The 27,943-nt window shown below is 49.8% G+C and overlaps 2 protein-coding genes across 3 annotated transcripts in view; both read right to left on the reverse strand.

The window, feature by feature from the left end:
- Positions 1-1,463: 1,463 nt before the first annotated feature.
- On the reverse strand, positions 1,464-8,491 carry Slc35b1 (solute carrier family 35 member B1). 2 transcript variants are annotated; one of them, XM_021176473.3, is made up of 9 exons: positions 8,099-8,491; positions 7,341-7,444; positions 6,628-6,758; positions 5,993-6,023; positions 5,307-5,464; positions 4,009-4,135; positions 2,829-2,935; positions 2,535-2,688; positions 1,464-1,752 (listed from the first exon to the last, which is right to left on the reverse strand). In XM_021176473.3, the coding sequence occupies exons 1-9, from the start codon at positions 8,308-8,310 to the stop codon at positions 1,700-1,702; spliced, it is 1,077 nt and encodes a 358-aa protein (XP_021032132.1). In that variant the 5' UTR covers positions 8,311-8,491; the 3' UTR covers positions 1,464-1,699. The 2 variants fall into 2 exon arrangements, with proteins under 2 accessions (XP_021032132.1, XP_029340085.1); XM_029484225.2 differs by having other exon boundaries at positions 6,628-6,733; positions 8,099-8,283.
- A 2,794-nt stretch (positions 8,492-11,285) lies between these two features.
- Fam117a (family with sequence similarity 117 member A) overlaps positions 11,286-27,943 on the reverse strand; it is a 45,330-nt gene continuing 28,672 nt past the window's right edge. Inside the window, exons 3-8 of the mRNA XM_021177542.3 lie at positions 21,453-21,548; positions 18,102-18,212; positions 17,541-17,675; positions 15,613-15,811; positions 14,325-14,475; positions 11,286-12,603 (exon numbers count right to left, since the gene is read on the reverse strand). Coding sequence (XP_021033201.1) covers positions 12,303-12,603; positions 14,325-14,475; positions 15,613-15,811; positions 17,541-17,675; positions 18,102-18,212; positions 21,453-21,548 — 993 coding nt within the window. The 3' untranslated portion in view covers positions 11,286-12,302. The remainder of the gene's footprint in view (positions 12,604-14,324; positions 14,476-15,612; positions 15,812-17,540; positions 17,676-18,101; positions 18,213-21,452; positions 21,549-27,943) is intronic.

Consider the following 27,943-nt stretch of genomic DNA (forward strand, 5'->3'; position numbering starts at 1 on the left):
ACTGAAGTGCCTGCATGTTCACGGAAGGTGGCACCAAAAGTGTCAGATGAGCAGCCAGGAATGCCCAAGAACTGGACTCCCAAGCACGCAGCTGGAAGGACAAGTTGAGTCCATGAGCCTTTTAATCTCAAGCTGCTGAAAGCAGTCTTGTCTCGGTGACCAGCATAGGACACTTTCAAGACAGCTAAATGGCATGGAGAAAGTGGTGGAAAGGGGCAAGTTTGGTGGCCGGGAAACTGATGTTTCTTGTTAGAACAGTAGACACAGATGTTGGCCACCTGTGAGGCCCTGGCCTTGCCAACAGGATCTAACCACCATCTGACCCACAGAAGAACACCCAGGAAGGCTCCGTGAGTGCCAACCACTTTCAGCATGATGAAAAAAAACGAAACAAAACAAAAACCAACAGGGAGAGAGGTAGAGGAAAAAGTCAATTCCACCAAATGGATTTAAAACTCCCTAAAAGAAAGGAGTTCAAAAGAAGAGGAGCTTAGAGATGGGACTTTGTGATACCCCAGCCCCTAGGAAGCTTGAGTAGGGAAGGGTTTAGGAGGCTGTGCAGAGGGTGCAGTTGCGGCAGCACACAGGAAGGAGGCCAGGCTCCCATCTGGAGAACCAAGGGGGGTGGGGGCTGCAACAGATGGAAAGAAAGTTGCAGCTGGTGGCAATGCACTTTCATGTGTAAAGTTTGGTCCTTGGAGGATTGTGATCTAGCTCTGAAGGCAGCAGTGGGCAGGTGGCTCTGCTCCATGCTCCTCCTTCTCCCCCCCCCCCCAACCCCCTTACCACCCAGAGCACTTGACAGCTGCTCTGAGCCAGGACTCAGCTACCCTGCCTTCCGCCAGCGTCCTTTTCAACAGGCAGAAGCTGGCATGGTGACACCTTGGCACGCTAGAACGGCAGAGAACTGAGATTCTTCTGCCGAGGGGGGTAGGGGAATAGGAGGAATGAATCCAGGCTCCCCGGGGGGCCTGGTGGACAGGGGAGGGAGGGAGGGAGAAATCGGGGAAAGCATGTTCAGGGACCTTGGAAACATGTTCATGATTCACGTACAGGTTCTGGGTTAAGTTCTGGCTGAGGGGTGGCAGTGGGGGACAAGACAAAAGCCAGCAGATTCTAAGGCCCTGGGCCCATTTCAACCTCAAGGTGTTCCTTGAGAACACACCTTTCGGGTTTTTTTTTTGTTGTTGGTGGTGGTGGGTTTTTTTTTTTTTTTTTTTTTTTGGCAACTCATTTTGCCTCCGTGCTTTGAAGTGATTTTACATCCCCTGGCTCTCAGGGCCAGCCACCTGTCTCAGCATATTTAGAGCTCGCCTGTGGGAACAGAGGCTGCTGGCTCAATCCTGCCAACTCCCAGAGCTCCCCCTGCTCACACACACTTCTGTGCACTTCAGGGGGGGAGCCTCACCACCCAGTCTCACCCAGCCCAGCCCAGCCCAGCGAGCAGCAGCAGGGTCTCGCACTTCCAGCTTGCCTTTCTTCTCTTTATTTGTGCAAAATCAGAAATTAGCAACACATCTTGTTAAACCCTAAGCGCTTTGTTTAGAATATTCCATCTTGCTTCCTTTGATTTTTTTTTTTTTTTTTTATAAAAAGATTGGAACCCAGTCCCTTATCATGACTGAGTCCATCTTTCCAAGATGTCCCTGTTCGAGATAATAATTTAAGTGTTTCTGGAGTAGAGGAGGCCTCTCTCTTCCTAGTGGGAGGTCTTCTTTGTTCCTTTCCCAAACTTGGCATCAAGACCGAGACCTATGGAAAGGAGAAAAGCTACTTAAGTTCCACAGGAGGACCTGAAGCCTACCAATGGCCTAAGGAACTCAGCTTAGCTTCCCCAAGGTGGGGCTTCAGATGCAACCAACTTTGCTTTGTTTGTGTTTGTTTTGAGACAAGGTCTCACTACATAGATTTAGCTTCCTGGAACTCACTCTGTCAATAGAGACCTTTCTGTCTGCTTCTGCTTCCCAAGCTTTGGGATTAAAGGTGGGCATCACTGCGCCCAGTTTTGGGCACAACACACTTTGGATGAATAGTTGTATAAAGCTTCCTCAAAGACAAGAGAATGCCAACAAATGAAAAGTCACCAAGACACTGGGAACACATACAGACACACACACATACACACACACACACACACACACACACACACACACACACACAAATACAGACACACATACAAACACACATATACAGACACACACACAGACACACACATGCATATACATACACACAGACACACACAGACACACACACACATATACATACATACACATACACACACACACACACAAACACACATACATACACACACACACACATTAGCAGGGGAGTAAATACCAGACTTTGTCCCACTCAGGATCCTGAAAGCCCATGACATTAAAGGGCATCACTAAGATGGAATGCACAAGAGGGAGGCTGCATTACAAAGAATGCTTCCTCTTCTCCTTTAGGAAAGTTTTCCGTAAATAACAAGGCAAGTCTCTGCCGCTTTCCCTCTGTGGCCCCTACAGGCATTCCCTCTGGGTAGAACTCACCCAGGAAAACCAGCACGGTGCCCACCCACTGCATGGAGCTGATGGGGTTGGCAAAGAGGATCACAGAAGCCAAGATGGTGAAGAACTTCCGGGTTGTGGTGATGATGGAGCAGGTCAGGGGACCGAAGTACACGACTGTCATGAAGATAAAGCTCTAGAAAGAGAAGCAGAATGAGACCAAGCACAGCCCTGAGGTCGCCACCCATACCAGGGCTAACTGCTCCCCTCTGCTCCCAGCCATTCTTTCTGAACCACACAGGAGGGAAGCCAAGCTGCCTCCTCCAAGGAACTCACCTGACCCAAGGCACTGGTCAGGCCAAAGAGCAGGATGCTATAGATGATGGTCGGGTACCTCTCGGCGAAGCTCAAGAACTCCCAGAGCTCCCCAGTAAATAGGATCCCTAAAAAGAGAAGAGGTGACCAGCATGTCTTATGCTTACCCGCACACTGCATGCAGCCTGCTTAAACAACTTGAGGGCAGCTGGGGGAAGAAGGAACCATGTGTGGAGTTTATTCTGGCCTGGTATGCATCTTTCTCAAACTCTTATCTAGTTACAGAAACCAACTTGATTTTCCAAGAAAGGCTTCGAAGTTAATGGTTTTCTTCTGCCAAAGTGACTGATGGTGGGTATGTTTGGCTTGTGTCTATAATCTCAGAGTCTGGGAAGCTGAGACTGGACGGATTGTGAGTTTTAGGTTAGCCTGAACTAGAGTGAGAAAATGCCTCAGAAAAACAAAAGTAAAATCCAAAGCCAGTGGGCTGGAGAGATGGCTCAGTGAGCATTGGCTGCTTTTCCAGGGGTCCCGAGTTCAAATCCCAGCAACCACATGGTGGCTCACAACCATCTGTCATGAGATCCAATGCCCTTTTCTGCTGTGTCTGAAGACAGTGTACATAAAAGAAATAAATTTTTAAAAACAAAACCAAACCAGCAATTTAAAAAGTGATCGAACGCAGGCATCCTTAGATGTTGCAGACAGTGACCCACAGGTCTGCAGCTCAAGGAAGCTCCGGGAATCGGTCACCTCTAGCACCAATAGTCTTCTCCATTATCCCAGTGTGTTACATGAAAAATACTCTCTATGTGTGCTCAGATGTCTCCAAAGTAAAGGCCGTCATCTGTAAGCTCCATTCAGTGCCCTCGTAAGTCGGCAAGCACTGTACTCATGTCTCATCTACCTCATGAGAAAGACTGTTCCTAGTTATCTCTGTGTGTTTCACCGTGTGCCTTCTCGACTGCTGGAACATGTCTACCCCTACAGTGTTAGTAATAGGGAGAGGAGAGATACTGCCAGCACTGGTCTTTCCAGGAAGGTCTCTCAGGCATTAGACAGTAGGACATTTTGGAATTAAGTGGGGCCCTTGTCCTGCAAGGAAGTTAACAACTGGAGGCCAAGCTAGGGTAGGGATTACTGGATGAGAGGAGTCTGCCCTCTGGTGATCTGTGCACAGAACAACACAATGGCTCCTTACCAGCACCAAGCAAGAACGTGGACCAAAGGTTGATGTTCAACATCATGTGGTTGGAACCTGTTTGGTAATGAGCCCGCATATGGTCCTGGGAAACACCTGTCAGTCCATCCAGGGTCAGAGACATGAGCTGGGAAAGGAAGAAGAGCAGCCGGCAGTGAGCTGGCCAGCAGGGTGCCTCCACAGCCCTGGACAGAGTCCTCAGAATTACACTGCCTACAGTCAGGTGCAGGGGTAGAAAGACTGTGTCAGCCGGGCGTGGTGGCGCACGCCTTTAATCCCAGCACCTAGGAGGCAGAGGCTGGTGGATTTCTGAGTTCAAGGCCAGCCTGGTCTACAGAGTGAGTTCCAGGACAGCCAGGGCTACATAGAGGAACCCTGTCTCAAAAAACCAAAAAAAAAAAAAAAAAAAAAAAAAGAAAGAAAAAAAAAGAAAGACTGTGCCAGCCTCTTTCCTGGCAGGCACCAGACTGGTCACAATGGGGCTGTAATCAGAGTAGAACAGGAAGCCCACCAGTTCTCAGTGTCAAAGCCTTGTAGGTGCACAGGGACTGAACCAGGGAGTTGGGCAAGGGCTGCTTCTTCTGCAGGCTAGCTTTCTGGCTCAGTAAGGACTGTGTTCTTACTGCAGGGTAGTGGTAGTGCACGCCTTTAATCCCAGCACTCAGGAAGCAGAGACAGGCAGATCTTTAAAATTTGAGGCCAGTCAGGTCTATACACAGAAATCCTGTCTCAAAAAGTGGTTGGGAGGTGGGGGTGGCGAGAACTATACTCCAGAGCCTAGGTTCTGTGATCAGACTGCCTGGCCTGGAACCCTGACTGCCACTTAAGTGATCAAGTGAGTTAGCCTCCCCTCAGTTTCTTCATTTATAAAATGGGAGATAACACTGTGTTAGAATACTGTTGAAAGAGTAAATCAGCGACGACGTGAAGCACTTGGGACAGGGCCTAACACTATACGACAGCTGCCGTTCATTCAAGTCTGGCTTCTGTGTTGCCTGGAAACCCAGGGACGCACACTGCATCCTTTCCTCCTCAGCTCTCCGGTATCTCTGAGCTCACACAGGGATCTAGGCACAGACTTCAGAGCGCTCTTCTCCAGGAGAGCTTCCTTAGCTATGGCTAAATATTTCAGGCTCCTTGTTGTGGCCATAGCAGAGTCAGGGACCTTGCAGCAAAGACCAGCAACAGGAAGGAGTCAGGGGACAACACGCCCTCCCTTGGCTTTCTGCCTGCCTTGTTAAGGGCTGTCCTTGGTGGAATCTGCTAGAAAGGGCTGCCTTCAAAATAGGACTGCATACCAGAAGGAGCTCTCCAAAGCCGACAGTGTGCTCTTCTATCCCAACCACCTTCTTGGGCTTATACATGAAAAGAGCCACGCCAGCCACAATTAGCAATACACACAGGTACTTGGCCAGCGGGTACTTCTTCTTCAAGAGCGTCACTCCCAGGAGCATAACTACAGAGAGACAAGCAAACAAGACAGTGAAACTCAAGTCCCACTGGTCTCAGTGACCCCAGCACCCTCCTCCTGAAAGCCATGTCAAGACTGATGGAGAAACGTCTGAGAAAGAAGCCCTACAGAGGGTGAGGTGGGAGGGGTGTCAGGCTGGCACCCAGATAAAGATGATTGAGCAACAGGGCCTGAGTAGTGCACAGGTGGGGAAGGGAGGGGACAAAAGTCAAAGGTCCAGGGAGGACCTGGGAAGGGCGGAGGACAAGGGAGGGAACACCAGACACTGAAAGGAAGAGGTAGCTGGCCCGCACGGGATTCTGGGTGTGTGGTGATAATGAAAACATGGGGGACACTACAGTAACTGAGGACACAAGGCAGGCAAGGTCAGCCTCTCGCTCCCACTTGGCCTGTGCACACCACAGGAAGCAACACCGGCAACAGGAAAGACACTAGGGAGACCTCCGATGGGAAGGGGCCACCCAGAGTCACTTGGGGAGGAAGAGGAAGCCAGAGTTCACAGTCTCTGCTTACCTGGGATTGGCTTGCAGGATTTACCGAGAACCTGAAATAAAAGTGAGCAGATAACTTCTGAGCATCTGTGGGGTCCCAGGAGGGATGTCGCTGCCACATTCAGAGGCGACAGCATCGGCCCTCAACCCCACAGCTTGGCCTCAGGCGGCAGCCCTATCATAGCCAAACCCAACCTGTACCCAACTCTAGGTCCTAAACTCTTTCTCAAGCATACTCTGCTTTGAGTATTTCTTCCTTCCTTCCTTCCTTCCTTCCTTCATTTATTTATATTTTGAACATAGTTTCAAGGTTTGTTTTGTATGGGACATAGTTTCAAGTAGCCCAGGCTGGCTTTGAACCGGATACACTGCTACAGCAGAACATGATCATGAACCTCTGATTCTGACCCTCCAGCCTCTACCTCCCAAGTACAAGGACTGCAGGCAGGCATGTGACACCACGCCTCGCTCATGCAGTGCTGGGATGGAACCCAGGTCTTCACGCATGCTAAGCCAGCTCCACTAACTGAGCTCAATCCCTAGCCTTCTAGGATTGTTTCCTTTAAGTCACAGACCTGAGGGGAAGAGGAGAGAAGATCCCCTTAGTCCTGTCCACACAATTTCTGAGCCAACTCTCATCTCACCCTGAGGTTTCACCTGAGTTGGATAGTTGACAAACTGCAGGGCTGAGTTGCTGGAGACCATGGCACCCACATAGGAGACAGAACAGGCAGCATAGAGCCAGGTCCGAGTGCGATCCACCCTGGCAGTGTCAAAAAACTGGATCACTGGGAGAAGACAAAAAATAAAACAAAAACAAACAAAACATACAAGAGAAACCCGGTAGGCCAAGGATGGACCACTAAGCAAAAAGTTGAGGCCATAGGAAAGGAACTTGCCTGTAAAGTTAAGACCGCTATTTCTATCCTCTTAAGCTGGGAAATCTCTGAAAATTATTCATCGTCCCAGTTCCCCTTAAGCCTAACACAACCACATGCTGAGTGGAGGGAGGGATTCACTGAGTTCAAGAAAGGATGGCTTAACTCTACTGACAGGAACAAAGACATGTTTGAAGCTGACACACAAAGCAAAGTCAAAGGGATAAAGAGGAAAATGTTCTAAGGGCTTTCAATGGGGATTTGGAATATAGACGGCCCAGTCATCTTCAACTCAAATGTTGGTATAATTTAGAGGCCTAATATTTTAATCTCATTTCACAGCCATTGGTTTTACAGACTGTAGAGAAGCTGTTTAAATACTCAAGGGTGTGGAGGTAGGGAAAACTTTGATTTTTAAAGATGAATCCACGTCTATGCCCAGAATATGGGAGAAAGGAGAGTGAGCCCAACAAATTACTATGAGGTACTCACAGATCTTGGCAAACATAGCATTGATCACACACTGGATGAAAACCAAAGTTAAGGCAAAGGTGAATGTCTCCTGTTTGGGTCCTTCTCCATACTTCCCTCTTGTGCTAAGATGAAACACATAAAAAAGCAATTAGTGTGTGCTACTCGGTGGCATCAAGTATGTTCAGATCCACGGAGAGCTTTGGAAATATCATGCTTTTGTGGGTGTAGTTAGAGTTAGGAAGGATTACTGAGCTCATTTACCCAAAGGAGCAGATTTGATTTAAGCCTAAAAACTAGACGCCAACCTACTGCTACCATAGCCTAAGGAAAAAATATCCGTAAAAGTCAGACAGTTGAACAAAATTATCCCCCGTAGAGAGAGAGAGAGAGAGAGAGAGAGAAAGCAAGACCGAGAGCAAGAAGATTAACGGTCTGCAAACACCTCGGGGCTTTCTAAAAATAAAATAAAATAAGACCTGGCTCAGGTCACGGAGCGCTCTTGGAATCAACAAAAGTAAAAATATCTAAAGGGAAAAAAGAATCGCGTTCTAAAACTCCAGAGGCCGGCCCTGAAATTTTAGAATTACAAGGATGCTCAGCTAGCAATGCATAATAACAGGGTGCAAAAAAAGGTCAGAGGGCCGAGCCGGAGAAGAGAAAACCCTGTACCAGACACAGGAAGCCTGAAGACTAGACCGTAAAATGGACGGTGGAGACCGAATCCTGGCCCTGGCTGGGGGATGCTAGCAGTCCCGCCCCCTCAAGGGTCTGCTCACATCTTCTCCTGCAGGATCCCATAGTAGAAATAGCAGACAAAGACACCCAAGAAGCAGAGCGGCAGGCGCAGCCGATCAGGCACCAGGGATCTGCTAGCGGCCATGAGACGCACGGACGAGTCGGCCGAAGATCCGTTCAGAGCAGGTAGCGGTACCGGCGGCGAAGGCGAAAGCTCCAGGCGGACATCGCCGGCCGGCGGCAGGGACCTCATAGGAGCTGCGTGCGACCGCCGGCTCGTAGGCCGGAGCAGCTACCTCCTGATATGCCAGCTCAGAGCTTCCGAGAGGGAAATGCCTCCCGCCCCGGCAGGAGCGTTCTAGGAAAGAAGGCAGGCTTTAAGACCTTGGCTCCATTCCTGGTGGCCAGGAAAGCCAGCCATATCGAGGTTATTGTCTCCTCTTTTAGGTTTTTCCGATCAGGCAACGCCGAGGACATCTACAAGCTGGAGCTCAGTGGGGAGGCCTAGGCGATTACGCGGCGTATAGTGATGACGTATAAGTATGTGGATGTTATCAATTGGCTCCGCGGAGCGAAAATAGACTGATGGGCGGAGAAAGAGGCGGTGAGGCCAGGAGAGAATTAAAGGCTTTTTTTTTTTTTTTTTTTTTTTTGCAGTTGGCTGTCAGGCCTCGGCTGGGTCCTAACGCCAAGAACGCTTCATAGAGCCGTAGCGCCCTCTAGCCGCTGCCCAGCGTTAGCCACTCCAACCCTGTCTACCCTGTGTTCAAGACCTGGCTAAGAAGTCCAGGTCCTCTTCTTTGGGCAGGGAGCCACCGGGCAGGCTCTGTGATAGATCAGGTCTCTTATCACTTAGAGGCAGCACATCACGTGTTGCTTAAATTCCGAGCTACTGTTTTCTCGCTCTGTAAACCAGGGGTAATTAGTAATAACCACCCTGTCACTCATTGAACGGTGTGAGGATTAAATGAGCTAAGGTTTACCAAAGTGTTTTATAAACTGTTAAGTGCGCTGTGCAAGTTTGGAGTATTAGTCATCATATTTTCTCAACTCTAATCGTATTTCCTCACCTCTTCGAGGTGAAAAATTCAACTTTATTGAAATGCCTTTAAAAAAAAAAAAACAACAAAAGACATAATCACATGTAGTGCAGGCTGTCCTCGAATCTGCTATGTAGGAGAATAACGTTGAATTTACAATCCTTTTCTCTCTACCTCCCTTCCGAGTTCTTTTTTTTTTTTTTTTTTTTTTTTTTTTTTTTTTTTTTTTTGGTTTTTCGAGACAAGGTTTCTCTGTGTAGCCCTGGCTGTCCTGGAACTCACTCTGTAGACCAGGCTGGCCTGGAACTCAGAAATCCACCTGCCTCTGCCTCCCAAGTGCTGGGATTAAAGGCGTGCGCCACCACCGCCTCGCTCCCTTCCAAGTTCTTAAGTAAATTTTCTTCACGACCTTCCAACTCTCCAATGAAGCAACACACACACACAGACACACACACACACCACACCACACCACACCTCACCTCTTCCTACTTTTGGTCTCATCCATGGACTTCTCCCTGATTTAACAGTTGGGTCTTCACCTGCTTTGCTAGAATTGCAAAAGCAAGACTTAACACCAGGTCACCAAGTCCCCTACCTAATAACAGTCCCAATTGTCAGGCAGTTGTGGGTCTTGGGTTGCTTTCCTCTAAGCAGGCTTGCTCCTTTGGCACGGCCTCAGGCAAAGGAAGGAAAGGCAGGCAGCACCACACCCATCACTGGGGACCTGACTCACTAAGGCTTTGGGGACAAGCCAGACATCTTTCAGGGCTAGGAGGACTAAGAGAAAATAGGGTCTGTCCCTTGCCTGGTGTCTCCTTCTGGGAGTCACTATACGTTTACTTCCTTGGTCTTTGGTTTTTTTTCTAGTGAATCAGCAACTTCCAGGGAACCAAACAGTAACTGGGTGAGTCTGGATTCCACTTCTGCCTTTTATTTTCCAACTGGGACCTCAAACAATTCACTTGACCTGGGTTGATTTTCCCCTCGTGTTTTTTATTTTCACTGGCTGTCCTGGAACTCTCTGTAGACAGGCTGGCCTTGAACTCAAGAGATCTACCTGCCTCTGCCTCCTAAGTGCTGGAATTAAAGATGTGTGCTGTTGCCACCACCACCTGGCTGAGTCTCCCCTCAGGTGAGATCAATGGTGATAACCAGCAGGGGGGCTCTTTGGTTAGGAAGCACCAGCTGTGAAGTGGATCAGGGTGCCAATCCTTACTCCCTGACTTGGTACAGTCTTTTTAGAAAAAGCTATGTGGATATTCCTTCACTCACAGAATGGTTCTTCTCTCACCCAATGGTTGTCATATTTTCAATGACATTCTCTTACATCTTCTCATTTGGTTTGCCGGTGATAGTACTTGGGTTAGCCTGGCCTGCGAGTGGGGGATGGGGTGGGGGCGTGTCTGAAGTCTTCTGAGACAGATATGACTGCACCACTGTATTCCCCCCAGTAGAATAGAAATGCCTTTTGCTGAAATGCTTCATAAATTTCACGCACTAACAGAATGTTGGGATGGTGATTCCCACTTTGCTCAAACATCTAAGAGCTCTTACATCTGAGAGGCTATGAAAGGACAAGAAGGGTTTCTGTGTCCAAGGCTGCACACTCTTGCCTTGGGTACTCACTGGAACACAGATAGGCATGGCAGCTACTGCCTTAACGCTGCTCCAGCTGCAAGCCGTTTCCTAGTCTCATTTTCCCTGCAAGTACAAGGAGTCCCTGGAATGCCAGACTGTCTCCCTTCAGTTGTATTCATTTCTCTGTGTAGCCCTGGCTGTCCTGGCACTCACTTTGTAGACCAGGCTGGCCTCAAACTCAGAAATCCGCCTGCCTCTGCCTCCCGAGTGCTGGGATTAAAGGCGTGCGCCACCACACCCGGCTTCATGTTCTCTCTCAAGTCCACTGTCGCTCAGGAGCCTTTGGGGACTCCTATTAGGATGGGCCCCTTCCCTAGTGACTTCCATGTCCACTTGCAGGACACATCACGTTCTCCATTCTACACAAGATGTCATGTTAGTGTGTCTCTGTGAAGAGTCTCTAGCAAGGCCCATCCATACAGCAACTAGACCATTGTACGTTAAATGGAAGTTCCTTCTCTTGAAGACAGGATACAGTGATGGATACAATACCTTCCACTCTACTTCACTCCTCCCATCCCAGGTATTCAGAAAACCCAAACTGCTGGAATATTTATTTGGTCTATTAAAATCAAGATCTGCAAAAAATAAACAAACAAAACCACAATAACCTCTAAACACAAGATATGAAACCTTGAACATTAACATTCTTCAATTTCGTGTAAGCTCTGCAATACGGAAAATATACAAACTTCAAATAGCTGCAAAAATAGTGTCTTTGGGAGAAAATAGAGTTTCTACATCGATACAAGAAAAATAGGCATTTTTCTAATTCAACCCAACCCTGGGGTGGGTAGAGGGCATGGAGCTGCTATATGCCCCCTGGGGCAGGTGTAGAGTAGGGGGCTGCTGTATGCCCCCTGGGGCAGGTGGAAAGTACGGGGCTGCTGCATGCCCCCTGGGGCAGGTGGAGAGTAGGGGGCTGCTGCATGCCCCCTGGGGCAGGTGGAGAGTAGGGGCCTGCTGCATGCCCCCTGAAGGAATGCCAGATCCCTCTTCCCACTATTCATTTGGGGCTGGGATGCTGCCTAAGACAATCTTTAGTCAGGGTAAAACTGAGATGAAAATGCCACTTGGGAAATCTCGTGGTCCCCTGCCAACAGCTGATTGGTCAAGTGTTCTGGCCCCGAGGGCCGCTCTGGTCAGCTCCTCTAGGAGGGAGGCATCTGGTCTGCCTTTCTGTGTCTCTAGAGTGGAGCTGTCAGGAAGCCTGTGGCACCTCCCCTCTCTCAGCCACAGCCTACTGTTCCATGACAAGAGCCTCTTAGAAGTCATCTGGACTCACAGCCTGGGCTAGAAGATTCAAGACCTTCTGGCAGGTGAGGGAAAGCGCAGGTCCACAAGTGTAAGTTGTGAGCTGCCTGCTGCTGGTGGAGGAGGTAAGTCTCCTCCCTTGTGGAGGGCTGATGTCCACCAAAGGACCTGGGGCTTTGACACAATAAATGAAAGTGCTCAAAGGCCAAGAGGGAAGGAAGGGCTCCTCCATCCCCCAGCTTGGGAAGCTAACGAAGAGCTTGCCGCCAAGGCACTAGTCTCCATGGTAAAGTGTGGTAGGGGCCTGGGGGACTCAGACTACCAAGGAGCTCTGGAAAAGCACAGACTCTTCTGATGGTGGGGTGCGCTGCCATGGCTCAAATGGCAGTGAGGAGGCCTTGGAAGCTTCTGGATCCTTCCGAGGTGGCGCCCTGGGGCTGGCAGGGGGAAGAGGAGAGCCAGGGCTGGAGGGGCAGTTACGGAAGATGAAGCCCATACTGGGGAAGAGGGGCTTGATCAAGCTGACAGGGCAGAAGGCGGAGCCAGTCGGGTTGAAATGGACTTTGTTCTTGTCAGGACAGGAAGTCAAGAAGGCCAAGTCAGGACCTGGGGACCTGAGGAATGGAGAGAGACACAGACACATAAGTACAAGAAAAATAGTCAGCGAAGTAAGGGGGGCTGCCTGAGCAGGGTCCCTGGGGAGCTGGAAGGGTGATTGCCTCAGCAGGGCGTTTGGGGAGCTGGGTCCCTGCTCAAAAGGGCAGTAACCTGGTCAAAACCTGGAAAGCTCTGCCACTTTTGAGGCCTCTCGGGTCTCATTGCTGCTGTGGTGGGTTTTGCCTGAAGCAAGGTTCTCAGCCTTAACCCTATTCACATCCAAAGTTGAATGATTTCCTGCTGCAGGGGTCACGGTAGAGAACACTTCCCTACAAGTCACAGGACATTTAACAGCATCCCTGGACTGTACCAACTAGATCTCAGCAGGATCATGTCCCTTTCTCCCTAGTTATGACAACTAAAAAACGTCTCAGGCTAGGGAGTAAATGTGTAAGGCTTGGGTTCTACTCCTCAATACAGAAGCATATACCCATCAGGAGCTTCCCAGGAGGAAAGCTGCTGACTGAAGAAAGCCCAGGAGTTCTTAGGAAATAACTGATCAACACCACCTTCCTTAAAGGTCTAACACAGTGGGAAGCTAGCAGAGATGACTGGGAGGGAGGCTGCCCTAGCTTCATGAGCCTGTGACAGATGAGGACCAGTCACAGCCTCACTTCTACCTGCCTCTATGGGAGAGAGAGGAAAGCTACAAGCCTGCATAAATTGTGGAACAAAACCTCCTTCCTCCACAGTGCCTCAGAGGACCAGAAGTCAGGAGAACACCAGGCAGCAGTGGGAATGGTAATGAAGACCTGCTGACAGTGGGTTTGTTTTTCCAAAATGCCTACTCCCATGGGTTGTCCTCTCCCTCAGCTGAGATATAAATGGTGCCCTCAATGCCCAAACCCACACCTAGCCAAATCTTTACTCCCACACCATGACTAAACTTCCTGGCTGCTATCAAAACCACAACTTCCAGTGTGAATCTGCCTAAACGAATATAAAGCTGCAGGAGAAAATAGAGCAAGCTCTCTCAGGCCTACAAAGGGGACTGGGGTGGACTCAGGAAAGGCCATGGTCAAACCCCACACGGATGGTAAAGAGATCAGTGTCTGGCTCCTGAACCGTCCAATATGACTTGAGAATATTCCAAAGTTCTTTCTTGCAAGAATTAGAAATTTCTCCCTGGAAGTTTACAACACTGGAACTGAACAGCCAGGGGGTAAAGAAATACTGGTGTGTTCATTTTCTCTCTCGCTCATTCATATTCATTCTCTCTCTGTATCTCTGTCTCTGCACCTCCCTCCCCCGTCTCCCCCCCCATCATGGTCTAGCAAGTCCTCACACTCCCCCCTCTACCCCCCATCATGGTCTAGCAAGTCCTCACACTTTCCCCAGGGATGGTTAAAAAAAAAAAATAGAAGGAACAAAAGGCTTAAGTTTCAGATCTCTTTCCCTTCCAGCTCCCGCTGCGCTTGTGGCTGGCGTGTGGGCAGAAAGCAGGTTTCTATGGAGATAATGATAAGCAAAGATTTAAGTGCTCAGAGTAGGCAATGTCAACAAGTTTGATCATGGAAAATCTGCGAGACCGATAGTCTAATGTTGACAACCTCTAGATTCTCTAGACTGGAGAGATTGGAGACTGAAGAAGGACCTGAACAGTGGGACAACACGGGCTCCCCTTCCATAGTGTCCCTCCCTCCCTCCCTCCCATGCTTCATCCATGGGATGCACTCACGTGGCCTCCTCAAACACACGCACTCTCTCACAGCCTTCTGGGGGCTCCCGTTTGAAGACGTAGCTGTGATTGGGCCGAGGGGAAGCAGCAAAGGCAAGGACTGGAGATGGACTGCCATCTTCTAGGAAGGCTGGGTGGCCTGGAGAGGAGGCTAGAGAGAGAGAGCAGGGCTGAGTCAGTGGAGACCAAGGGAAACCTCTACTCTCCTTAGCTCAAGCCTTCTGTACCACGGGGCCATGTAGTGCTGCTATTTGGGCTGCTGTGTTTCATGCCACACCACTGGAGATGGGGGCTGTAGCCCAGCTGTAGAGCACGTGTTAAACAGCATGAGGCCATGGGTCCTATTCCAGTAGCACCATGAAAGGGGACAAAACTTGCTGAATTGATGGAGAAGATTCCTTTTAATCCTGTATTCCCAGAGCAAAGAGAATGCCTGGATCTCTGACATAAAGGAAATACCTGCTGTCCTCTGCCTTCTCCTGGGGCCAGTGCCCTGCCCAAGGAGCACCATAGCTTCATCCCATCTGTATTTTGGAAAGGCAGCCCCTCCTTGCAGAGAGGATTCCTGTATTAACTCCAAGAAGCAACCTTGACTCTGCCCCACTCAGAGGATAACATTTCTCTCACTTTCCATCCTGTGACTGCACTTTGCCTAGGCTGCAAATATTGACTTTATCTGTGTTTCTCTTATACTTCTTCCTTCCCATTCTGTGCTGTCTATTTCCTGTGTGTATTGTTAAATGATGCCCTTGACTAGCCTAGCTCATGAGGTTACTAAGAACAAGTCAGGTGTTGTGGGCAACCGTTTTTTTCTAACATTGGGTGTTAGTAGGATTCCTGCCTTATTCTAAGTAGAAAGCCAAGTCCTACATGGGAAAAACTAGGGATTTAGAACCAAAAATCTGTGGAATCAGTCTGGGTCATACATGCAGGACCCTGAATAAGAGACTATAATTCTCTTATCTAATTTGTGACTGCCTTGAAGGTCTTGCTGGATGAGTCAAGGGGACCCTTGAACACAGATGGGCTAGCTTTCTACCTTGGCAGCCTGAACCTTAGCCAAATAACAGGGATGGGAAAGGCTGCTCTTTTTGGTAAGAGACTTTATAATATAAACATGGAGTCAGAGTGCTGTAAGGACCGTTATTATCACAGGTATAGTGTGCAGAACTGACTCACACAGAGCTGGTTGGTTCAGAATGCTAGGCCTGGATGCTTCACAGCAAAGATCAGTGGAGCCCCTGCTATAGCCTAGAGCCAGCTCTAGTGCTCCGGTTCCATGACTTACCTTTGTTACTGTGGATGGATGCTAGTTCCTCAGTGGCACCCTGGTGCTCCTCACGGCTGGCCTGGCTGGGAGGCTGGGGGGATGCCAGTGGCACGGAGGGAGAGCTGGTCAGGTTGCCTGGCTCCAAAAGGAGGGAATGGTCACAGCTGCTATTCTGTGGAGGAGCTGGGGCACGGTGCCCATCAGGGACCTCAAGTATCTGATGAGGAAAGAGAAGAGACTCAGTCCAGGGTCTTCTCAGGCCTGTGACATTGCAGTGACCCTCAGGGGTCTCCCTGTACCTTTTCTCTTAGCCTCGAGGACAGAAGAATGCCACTTCCTCAAGCCATTTATTTCCTGACAACTTGCAGCCTAGGAGAAACTGTTTCTCCTAGAGTACTTTTGTTCTTTTTCCTCGAGACTTGTTAACCCTCTCTACTAGAGTCACGTTCATTTGTGTGATGTGATCAGTGCCTCTCTATGTACGAGGCTCTTGGACACAAAGGTGACTGATACACAGGGTGACATAATAGGGGCAAGGTACCAGAACATCACACATGCTATAGGCCACTGCAGGACAAACGTGCAGATGGTTATCATACATTAAATACCTCACATCCTTCTTTTTAAATATTTGATATTTTGTCTCCCAGTGAACTAGTGTGTGCATGTGTTCAGGGGCATAAGGAATCGCCCATACATCCATTTAAAAATCAGCCAGAAGCCGGCTGTGGTAGAACATGTCTTTAATCCCAGCACCGAGATCTCTGTGAGTTGATCTCTGTGCTCTTGAACCCACAGAGACCTTCCTGCCAAGATCAGACTAATCTATATATGGAGTTCCAGGACAGCCAGACATAGTGAGACCCTGTCTCAAAACAACCAAACAAACAAACACATAAAAATAAACAAACAAGTCAGGTGGTGGTAGCGCATGCCTTTAATCCCAGCACTTGGGAAGCAGAGGCAGGCGGATTTCTGAGTTTGAGGCCAGCCTGGTCTACAGAGTGAGTTCCAGGACAGCCAGGACTATACAGAGAAACCCTGTCTCGAAACAAACAAACAAACAAACAAACAAACAAAAACTAGCCTGTAGGGAAATAACAAGCCGAGGAATTTTTTTGTGCCCATCAAAATTATGTTCATACAGCTCAACTGCCGTTCCCTAACTGAACTGTGCCAATATAAAGATGTCCTGAGATGGCAAAGGAGGCGGCTGGTGATTCTGCCTGGGCGTGGGATGGAGGAAGACTGCATATGGCAACTGTACATGAAGGACTGATGGGTGCCTGTGAGTAGTGAGACACGGGGAGGGATGTAGTGACTGAGAGTAAGGTAGTGTAAGCTGGGCACGTGTGGGTAAGGGTGGCCAGTCAGCTGATGGTTTCCTCCTAGCAGGGGCCCTCTCTGTGCTCATTTGTGACAGCTAATCTAACTTTATGGACATTAACATCCCAGCAGCAACAGTCTCTGAGCATGTCTGTGAGGCACTCCCTGAATCAGGTTAGCTGAGCTGGGCAGAGCCATCATAAAGGACACAGCCCCGTCCCAGGCAGGGGTCCCACACTGAGTAAAGAGAAAAACCCAAACTGAGGCCAAGCACTTGCTGCTTTCTGTGTCATGGCCACAGATGCCCCTCGACCTCCTGCCTCACCCTGTTACCATGACTGCCTACCACACCTGGGACTGGGAGGCAGACTATGCTCCCTTCCTTGAGCTGCTTTTGTGTCCCTACCACACGGCCTTCCCTAGTGACACCCACCTACCCCTGATGCCCCCGAGCTTAAGTTCACTTGAGACAAACGAGCTCCATTTGTGTACTTCTGGAAGGCGGTGTTTACATGTTGTTGCTTCCAGAGCCACAGCCTGAGAGTCCCCAAAGAGTGGCACTGCCGTCTGTCCTCATGCAGGAGCAGCCGGTCAGTACCGTCGGGGCAGCCACCACTCACCCTCAGCAGCTCCTCTTCACCCTGCTCCTTCACAAACACCTCTTCCAGCTCCTGGTTGAGCCCTTCTAGGCTTCTGTGCAGACAAGGGCTGAGTCGCAGGACAGGGGGTCCTGGGGGGTGGCTGGGAAGGGATGCCTACAGAGAGGCAAATGAATCCATCAGATGATGTCCCTCCACACTCAGCCCCGACAGTTATCAGCTATGACTGGAGGGAATGATCATGTCCATAAAGCGTTTTTCTTCACCTTTTTTCCAAGTTGTGGGGGGGTGGGTGAACTGGATATTGCCAACAAACTGATTCAGAGGGAATTTCTCCAGGAGTTGGAGCTTAGACACCTGGAAGATGCTGCTAGTGTCACTGCCTTTATTGAGACAGAGGAAAAAGACACTAAGCACAGTGAGGCCTTCCAAGGCCATGCAGCGGAGCCCAACTTTGGACTAAAACTTCTCCTGACAGGCATCTATGCAGCTCTGTGCTGCACAGACAGACAGAACTCTATTGCCACAGAAGCCTGCCATGAGGGAGGACAGGGGAGCTGGAGGTCAGGGGAGACAGCGTACCCTCCCTGCTCCCAGCGCAGCATGGTCCCCTTGGACAGGGCAGCTCCGCTCCTTCTCCTTCCCACTGCGGCTCAGCTTTGTCCTCTGCAGCTGCTGCTTCAACTTGGTGATCTAGCAGAAGAGATGGGGGAGAAAGGACATGAGGCAAAGCCGGAGTATCCTGGTTCCTTCCCTAGGTGAGGCCCCCATCCCTGAGGATACCTAAAAGGGACATGGACACCAACAGTGCTAACCCATGGCAGCCAGAGGTTCCACTAAGCTAGATACCCTGCTGCTAGACCTGATTTTTTAAATTGTTATTCCTCCCCTAGAGATCAGCAGTTCTCAACCTGTGGGTCACGACCTCTTTGGGGGTAACATATCAGACATTTGCATTACGATTCCTAACAGCAGCAAAATGACAGTTATGAAGTAGCGACAAAAATAGTTTTATAGTTGGGGTCACCACAACATGAAGAACCGTATCAAAGGGTCGCAGAGTGAGGATGCTTGAAAGCTGATGTCCTGGATGAGTCAGACTCCAAACAGAGAACATACAACATCATGGTTATGGACTGTGAGGGACACCCTTCCGCTAAGTGTATGAGGCAGGCATGGTGGCATACAGTTTAATCCCAGCACTTGGGAGGCAGAGGCAGACAGGTCTCTATAAGTTGCAGGCCAGCCTGCTCTACATTAACAAGCTCCAGGTCAGTTAGGGGTACTTGGGGAAAAAAAAAGGCAATGTCTCAAAAAGGTGGGGGGCAATGTGTAGCCTTTTCTTTTCTTTTCCTTTTTTTTTTTTTTAAAGATTTATTTATTTATTATATGTAAGTACACTGTAGCTGTCTTCAGACACACCAGAAGAGGGAGTCAGATCTCATTACGGATGGTTGTGAGCCACCATGTGGTTGCTGGGATTTGAACTCAGGACCTTCAGAAGAGCAGTGAGTGCTCTCAACCACTGAGCCATCTCTCCAGCCTCTTTTCTTTTTTTAAGGATTCTTTTCAGGAGGCTGGAGAGATGGCTTAGTGATTGAGAGCACTTGCAACTTACTGCTCTTGCTATGGATCTGAGTTCGAGTCTCCGCACCCACACTGTCGCTTACAACCATCTGTAACTCAGATTCCAGGGGATCTAATGCTCTCTTCTGAATTCTGTGAGCACTAACCATGCATACAATAATAGACACACATGTAGGCAAAATAGTCATACATTTAAAATAAATCTAAAAAATTAAAAAAAATTTTCCAAGCCTCATTTTTAATTGTGTGCATGTGTGTGGGTGTGTGTGCAATGTGTGCAGGTATGTGCAGGTGAGCATAGAAACCAAGGCCCCAGGTCCCCTGGAGCTGGAGTTAGGTATATGTGGCTGTGAGCTGTCTGACATAGGTGCTGAGAACTGAACACTAGTCCTTTCCAAGGACAATGAATGGTCTTAACTGTGGAGCCATCTCTCTAACTTGGCTGGATTTTTCTTTTTTCTTATTTTGAGGCAGGTCTCCTTCTGTGTAGCGCAGGCTGCGCTGAACACAACAGTCTTCCTGCCTTAGCCTCCTGAGGGTTGGAATTATAGGCATTGCCTCCATACCTGACTGAAAGTGGCATTTCCGAGGGTCAATAACCTTTCATTTCTCAAATGATTTCCTCAAGTATCCCAAAGACCCCGAGACCAGAGCGTATGGACATCCAATCCTTCCACTTGTTTAAAGGTAAATTATACCAAGAAAAGAGGGAGACGCCCAGGCCCTGTAACAATACAGGGTATCACAGGCATTTCGGTAGTGCTGGAGGATCAAGCCTACGATAATCCAGACTCAGGAGGCTGAGTCACAAGTCTTAGTTTGAGGCCAGACTAAGCTATGCAGCAATATCCTGCCCTGTCCCCCACCAACAATCCCTAAACCAAACAAATAAACAGACAACCACTTTTGAAATATGATTCCCATCACACTTGTAATTCTGGGCCTTTATACCCTGAGCAGGATGCAGAATTTTATGAATGGGAAGGAGCCTAATGAAATTCAGAAAGTAGATTTGCTGCCCACTGCCATAAAGGCTGTGATGACAGTCAAGAAGAAGCATATTTTATTTATTTGCTTATTTATTTGTTTGTTTTATTGGTTTTGGTTTTTTGAGACAGGGTTTCTCTGTATAGCCTTGGCTGTCTTAGAACTCACTCCATAGACCCAGCTGGCCACAGACCTGCCTGCCTCTGCCTCTCAAGTGCTGGGACGAAAGGTGTGCATCACCACTGCCTGGCTAAGAAACTACTTTTTTAAATTATTGTTTTCAATGCATTTAGTGTATGTGTATGAGTGTCTTGCCTACCTGCATGTGTGCCTGGTGTCCATGGAGGTCAAAGAGGGCACTGAGTCCCCTAGAACTGGAGTTTCTGATGGTTATGTGCCACCATGTAGGTGCTGGGGACAGAACCTCAGAAACAGCAATGAGCGGCACTCTTAACTTCTGAGCCACCTCTCCAGCCACCTCTCTAGCCCCTTTGCAATCACACTGCTGGGGACTGAACCCAGGGCCTCAGCCATGCTAAGGTGGGCACTAGCCCCTGGGCTGCATCTCCCAGCCCAAGGATGTGCCTGCCTTTAGACTTGCTGCTGGGGATCGATCCGACCATGCAGAGAGACCAGGACGCTCCAGCCTTCCTAGGCAGAATGCATTTACTCTGCCGGTTAAGGGTTTTGAGAATGTTTTACATCCCACGTGGCTTGAAGCTTACAGTCCAGTGGTTGTGCGTTTTCTCAGCGCTCTGAGCGTGACCACCGAGGGCAGAAACAACTTCCCTCTGTGAATGGGTCAGGGGTGAGTCCTGCTAAGTTGACCTTTCCTTTGGAGCTGCCACAGGACATGTCAGAAGGAGCTGGTTCAGAAGCCCTGGAATTCCAGCCTGTGGAATTCTCCTCGGTGTCAGGGCCTCCAGCCCTCCCAGCGGCAGAGGGAGGAGGACCAAGAAAAAGTATTAGGAACCCAGGATTGTTTTTCTCTTCTTTTAAAAGGAAACTTGGTGGATGGTTAAGTAGCAAACGAGGCTGGGGGGCTCCTGATTGCCAGGGCCTTGCTCCCTGTCTTCCTTCAGTCTCTGACTCACTTACCAGAGTCCAGCCTCAAAGGAACTAAGCAAACGGCTCTCCCAACCTGCAGGCTGGACTCCCCAGCAGCCACTGCCTGGAGTTTCTCTAGCAAAAGGGTCTGAGGCCCCACACCCAAGCTACTAGAAGCCTGGGAGCCGGTTGAAGAGCCACTCCCTCAGAAGAAGGCTAGCAGGAAGAAGAGAGGATGGAGGTGTAGCTATCCTCAGGATAAAACTGTTATATAGTACCAAGAGATGGAGGGTGTAGGGAGAAGGCATTTACCTCTTTTCGGTGGTCTGTGCTGCCCCACGATGCTGATCGCTTGTGCATGCAGAAGCTGGCCCGCTCACCTTCTGGCTCTTGCCAGGACAGGGGTGTCTGTAGAAAGACATGCAGTGAGACAGGCAGCTCCACTGGCAGGAAACAGCCGGTCGGTTTCCTGGATAGAGGTGGCGACCTGTACAGCCTCCTCACATCTGTTCATCAACCTCATGGACGCACCCAGCCCACTTTATCCTTTTGGGCAAGAGAAGCATGTGTGTGGCCTCATCCCGATCTTTACTCTCCAGGAAACCGTCCCCAAGGCCCAACAGTGCTGGCCTCCTTTCTCTTTTATTTATTTATTTTGGTTTTTTGAGACAGGGTTTCTCTGTATAGCTCTGGCTGTCCTGGAACTCACTTTGTAGACCAGGCTGGCCTCGAACTCAGAAATCTGCCTGCCTCTGCCTCCCGAGTGCTGGGATTAAAGGCTCTTTTATTTTTTTTATTGAGTGTTTGGTACTGGGGATGGAACCCAGGGCCTTGCAAATGCTAGGCAAGTGTTCTATGACTGAGCTGCATCAGCCCTTCCTTATCCCTTTCAAACCTATGTTATAGTCAGTCTGGATACACTCCCATGGTGAGGCCAAGTGCTGTCCCTCTCCCAGGAAGTTTCCAAAAAGCCCTGCATCCTTTATTCTCTCCCCATGAACCCAGCCAAGGCCAGGTGCCTGGGAACCTGGGGAAAACAAGTGATCATACAGGATCCCAAAGAGGAAACAGGAGAAATGTCTCCATGGGTGCCTCGGGATGAAGCAGGTGGCAACTGTTTAATGCCACCGTGCAAGCTTGTGTCATCACGTAGGCAGAGTGTCAGGGATGCCAAAGTCCTCCAGCACAGGCAGGGAAAGACCGTTTCAGAATTCTGAATCCAGCACTGATTCTTGGTCTGTTCATGCCTCCTCCCCGTGGTCCTTCTTTGTTCCTCGTGGGGAAGAACATTCCATGTGCTCCCTTCCCTCTGCTGCACAAAGACAGGGGACCCGAGATGGTAGTGGAGGAGCCTCCACTAAAAGAGGAAGTTACTGGTTCCAAGCATGAAGCTCAAGAGGCGCAGATCCTTCCCCATCACCAACATCCTATTTCCATTCCAAGGGAGCGGCCGAGGGGAGTGCTCTAGTGGGACCAGCTCCTCTTCTGACTACTATGCACAAGCTGCCAAAAACACAGGGCCTGGGAACCAGCTCCTCTAAGAGATCTGCTGACCTCCCCTGAGAGGCTGCTGTACACAGAGAGAGGGGGAGGATCAGGGGAAAACAAGACTCCTCACCACCCAACAGCTGCTAAGAGGAGCTCGCAGGGCAAGTCTGAGCCAGGACTGTGAGAACAGACGGCCTGGTGCGACAGCTGCACTGGAGAAGCTGCTGCAGACTGAGCTTCTGGCCCTTCCGGTCTGCAGCTGCCCGCGAGCAGGACCTTTCCCAGGCCGTGGACCACAGCCAGGGTGAGACCACTGGCAGCCCCAGGGAGTGCATCCTCAGCTTCATTCCCAGATTTCTTCCTTTATGAAAAGAGCAGCCAGGAATGCAGGCGTGTACCCCAAAGCCCTCAGGTGACGCTGGCTCTCACAGTCTCTGGAAACCAAATAGCTGATCTCCTTCCACATGCCCGGGTCTCTAACTCAGGCTATCAGACCTCAGAAGAGCTACACCAGCTGACAGGGAGAACATAGCCTATCTCCCCATCAGCTACTAGGACTCTGCAGTAATACACATGTCCTCCTCTGCTGCTGTGCCTAGACCAAGCTTGCAGATCACCAGTGCTGCCAGGATAGTTGAGTCCTACACATCTCTGTCACCTCTGGAAAAGGAGCAAAGACCACAGAGGAGAGATGGCAAAACCTAAGAGGGTGATGTTCCCTCCTCACCACTGAAGATACCGTGCTCACAAGTGGGTGGTGAAAGACAAGAAGGATGCTGGGTCAGGTTGCAACTGGCGACTAACACCTCTACAAATGTCTCAGCTCCCTCCTCCTAGGAGCTGTGAAGGCGTACAGGGAGGTGTAGACTGGTACAGGAGTGGAAGAAAGATGAGGAAACCATAGGAGTTGGTATCATCTCCTTTCCTAATCCATTCCCGACCTCTCCTGAGCAACATCTTCCTACAAACTACTGCGTACTCTCTGTACATGTGATGCTGACGCCATCACTTTATCTCAGCATCCACCACCTGCCCATGGGAATCATCACATCCCTCAACCCAGACAAACTCATCTCTCTCCCTTCTACGATGGGCGAGCCTTACTTTCAATCCCTGCCTTGCCAGAGTGTTTTTGTAAGAGAGAGGCTGAAGGAGCCGGTACATACAGAGGATAAAGTCATGTGAAGAAGAAGACAGACTAAAGCAGAGGCTAGAGCAAGGTGCTATGAGCTAAGAGAAGCCAACCACCACTGAAAGCTGTTTATAGGCTGGTGTGAGTACTGTCAAGCCAGGCAGGTACAAAGGTCCAGCTTTCTGCCTTTCTAGCTGCAGTGGATATGTCAAGTGGGGGAAATGTACCCCAGATTGCTCAGGATCCTCCTTTCTGAGCCTCACTACAAAGGCCTCGATCATGGTCTCCTTGGGGAACAGTAAAGTCACAGCTAAGATCCACTTCAAGGAGGTCACCAGGATAGAGTCAGGCCAAGCTGTGGGGCAGCCGTGTAAATAGTCATGCTAGACGCCCCTTTGTGTGGAGGAGAGTCTGGCCATAGGGGACCAAAAATCCATGCTTGTCAGGGGACTCAGGCACTAGAATGGACTTTCTCCACACCCTGGCTAAGGGAGCGAGGGAGGGAGGGGTAAGATTACTAACCATGAGTGAGCAGCCAGGTCTGCAGCTGCTGTATAAAACCATGCATGCCTGGGTAGAGGACGATTGTCTTGCCAGGGATTATAAGATTCCAGGGCAGCATGTGGAGGGATAGATGGGCATGGAAGAGGAAGACAGCTTCCCCACAGAGCCTACAGAGCAACCAAAGCAAGGAGAATGGGCCCTCCACACTGGGATGTCTTTCTTGGTCTCCAACCCAGCTAAGTTTCTACCTGGAGGTCATGACCAGGAGGGGAAGAGTCCAGGCCCTCAATGTCTCCAGTGACCTTGGCTCCTGAGCATGCTCCATGCGCAGAGCCGGGCTGGGGCCTGGGAACATTACCCACACTGTACCTGTCAGAAGTAAAGAGCAACCCAGGACCTGACTGGGGATATATATATAGGTCAGAGGGCACGTGCTGAGCTCAGTTCAGAAGGAAGCCAGTCCATTAGGACTTTGACCAAACAAAAAGGCTCGGAGGGTGGTCCACTGGCCAGCACCAGAACTATGGCTGTAGGTGGCCAAAGCTGCCATTTCTACCGTAGTAGTGACTGGATAACTCTCAGATTTTCCATCATGGCCACATTTTCAAGTATTTGTTGTATTGTCAAACCATCCACTGAGCCACTGGTCTTGGACACTAGTTTGGAAACCAGACTCTGTGCCCAAGCCCTTATGCCCACAAAAACAAACAAAAAACAAAACAATTTTTTAAAGGTCTATGCTGGTCACACTGGGTCATGTGCCATCAGGGAACACTGAGGCAGCAACTCAGGGAAAGGCAGGACCCCTCCCCCTGAAGCAGGAAAGACAGAAAGGAAGTCCTCTCCAGTCAGGAGGCTGCTCAGCCTCAGGCCTTTGGGATGCTCCCTGACGATGTCTGGTAAGAACTTAAGACTAAAGAAAAGTCAGAGGTAAGTGGGAGCAGGACTGGGGATCACAGAGGTTTCCCCACAATTAAGCAGAAATGGGGATGGAAAGAAGCGAGTATGAGTGGAGCCAGGCAGGGGAGGTACCCGAGGTCCCTTCTGTGGGAAGGATGCCACCAGCTGGGGAACTTTGTTCAAACAGTCATCCCAGCTGTGGGAAGCCCACTTCCTCCCTCCAGAAGAGTACAAGGCTCATATACTTTGCCCAGTAAGAAGGGAGAGAGGTAACCACAGCCACTGGCATGTGCTGCCATCACGAGCCCTGGCCAGGGCCCAGCCACTAGGAGAGGCCAACTCAAAGCACTTGGTGGCCAGCTCTGGGTTCCCAGATGGCCTGGGCCACAGAAGAGAAAACACTCAAATAAACTGAGACAATTCTGAAAAACTCCTCTCAGACACAGGACTTCCTGCAGAAGATGGAGATGCCACAGGAAGTGGTGTTGGGGGACTGACTCCCTAGCTCTCGCTGGCCCTGTCTCAGGAAGCCACTGCTGGAAACACCTGTTCACACCTTTCACATTGGCCCTCTTGGCTCAAAACAAGCTGGCTGGAAGTCTAGCTCAGAAGTACAGCATCTGGCTAGCATGTGCAGGCCCTGGGTTCCATCCCCAACATTGAAAAAGATACAAGCATCTAAGCTGTGGCCCCTCCCCAGGTGTCCCGGTTACACCCCTTCCTCCTTTCCAGAATAGCTGTTTTTGTTCCTCTTACCTCATATGTGAGGAGCCTAGCTCCTACTCAATCTATGGTTGCCTGAACATTGACTTGTACTTGACTGAAAGCATGGACATGGCCAGGAAGGGGATCCTGGGATTACAGCATTGCCATAGACCCAAGTGCTGAGCGTTCTTCAGTCTCTTCTGCCCTATGCACTAACAGGCCTGGAGCACACAGCACGCCCAGCTCTCTAATGGCAGGTGCTCTGGGTCTGAGGCCTAGCTCTGACACTGGCTTGGAAGAAGCAAAGCCCTCTAGGGGAGGTTCTGGGAAAGAGCTGCTTAGCCTCAGCCGTAACTGAAAAGCACATCCCTGGGAGTGTCAGCAATGGCATAGCCTCCAACACAGGGAGGTTAGGCACCCAGGAGAACACTAACAAGTATTAGGCTGTCGTCATTAGGCTGGATGAAGCAGACCACGGAATGTTTCACTGCTGTGGCTAGGAGAGAAAGGGTGCGAGTGAGGGGCAGGGTAGGAATAGCTGGCTTGCTCAAAGTGACTGGGAAAGGTCTGGCATCCATCCACTCCTAACAGCTGAAAAGCTTTTAATGAACTCAGGATGTAGCTCAGTGGTAGAGCACAAGCACTTGCCTTGCCTGCCTGAAGCCCTAAGCTCTATCTCCAGCATTACAACCCAACAAGCAAACCAACCAGATAGACAGACAGACACAGACACACACACACACAGACACAGACACACACACATACACAGAGGCATGCTTTCAAAGACCTTAATAGATCTAGATTCTCCACTCCCCTTTCCCTTCTCCACATTTCCTGAAGATTTCTTCTTTAGCCATCCTCCTGGGTGATCTCTCGCTGTACAGAAGGGATGCACAAGGCCTTCTGGGGAGATGGCAGTTGAGCCTAAAGCTTTCACAGTGTAATGCCAGTGCTAAATGTGGCAGCTTGTGCCAGGCACAGGAGCCTCAAGCAGTAATTTGAGTGGAACCCAAGCCTAGGAGCAGAAACTTCCCTGAAGAGCAGGCTTGGGAGATGGGCAGAGCACATACTTGGGGTTGGATGCTTACACTGATCAGAATCCTCCCACCTCTTGCCTGCAGCCACAATATTGACAGGTTGCTAAGAGTTCCTCGAGCGAGGGCTGGAGCCCATCCCGGGAAAGAGGAAAGCTCGAGGGCTGGGCCTTGCCAGACCCATGGAGGCACATCGCTGACCTCTGTCTCGCTGTGGCAAGGAGCCCAGACTTGTTATATAAAAGATCTGGCCTGCAGCTGGAGCCGAAGCAAAAACACGCAGCTCGGAACCAGGGCCACTCCAACTTGGCCAGAGAACGTCTGAGGCCAGCCCTGCCTGGGGTGACAGAGAGAAAGCTCCATGAGGAATAGGACAGCCACTGGACAGAGGCTGGCAAACAGGAAATGACCGCGTGAGGGATACGCTGCCTGATGTCTAGCAAAGCAAGATGCTCATGCATCCACCTACTTGAAGCAACATCAAGGTCTACCCCTGCAGGAAGCCCTCCGTGATTTACTACATTATCTGGCCTGAGCCATAGAGAAAGGAGTGTATACTGCCAGGCTCACGAGGGATAAAGTCCCTTTCTCCGTGCCTAAGGATAAAGGGAGACCAGTGCAGGCTCCCAGGAGAGCGCCTGCTCCCCTTCACCTCCTTCCTGCACGTCTACAGAGGACTGGCCATTGATATCACCTTACTGCTTTAACCTTGTTTCAATTCTTTTTGATACAACAAGGGGCATTTCTGGAAGACTCTTGCTCCTCTAGACTTTGCCAGACATCAGCCCCATGACATTCCTTGGTTGTCTGTTCTCAGGCCTTCAGGCAACTGGAAACCAGGCTCAAAGAAACCAAATCTTGTAACCATTGGAAAAGAGAGGGTGTTCAAATGTTCATTAAACACATTTGAAAATGGATCTCATAAAAAGAAAGGAGCTCCCTTCTGACGTGCAATGCAAAAGGGACATCATGTATACGCAGCATTTATTTGGAGTTTTTCCTTTGGCTTTTTTTCCTCTCTTTTTCAGTTATGAAACTTG

This window comes from Mus caroli, unplaced genomic scaffold, assembly GCF_978045245.1.
Source record: "Mus caroli unplaced genomic scaffold, Mus_caroli_1 scaffold_13, whole genome shotgun sequence".
Taxonomy (NCBI): domain Eukaryota; kingdom Metazoa; phylum Chordata; class Mammalia; order Rodentia; family Muridae; genus Mus; species Mus caroli.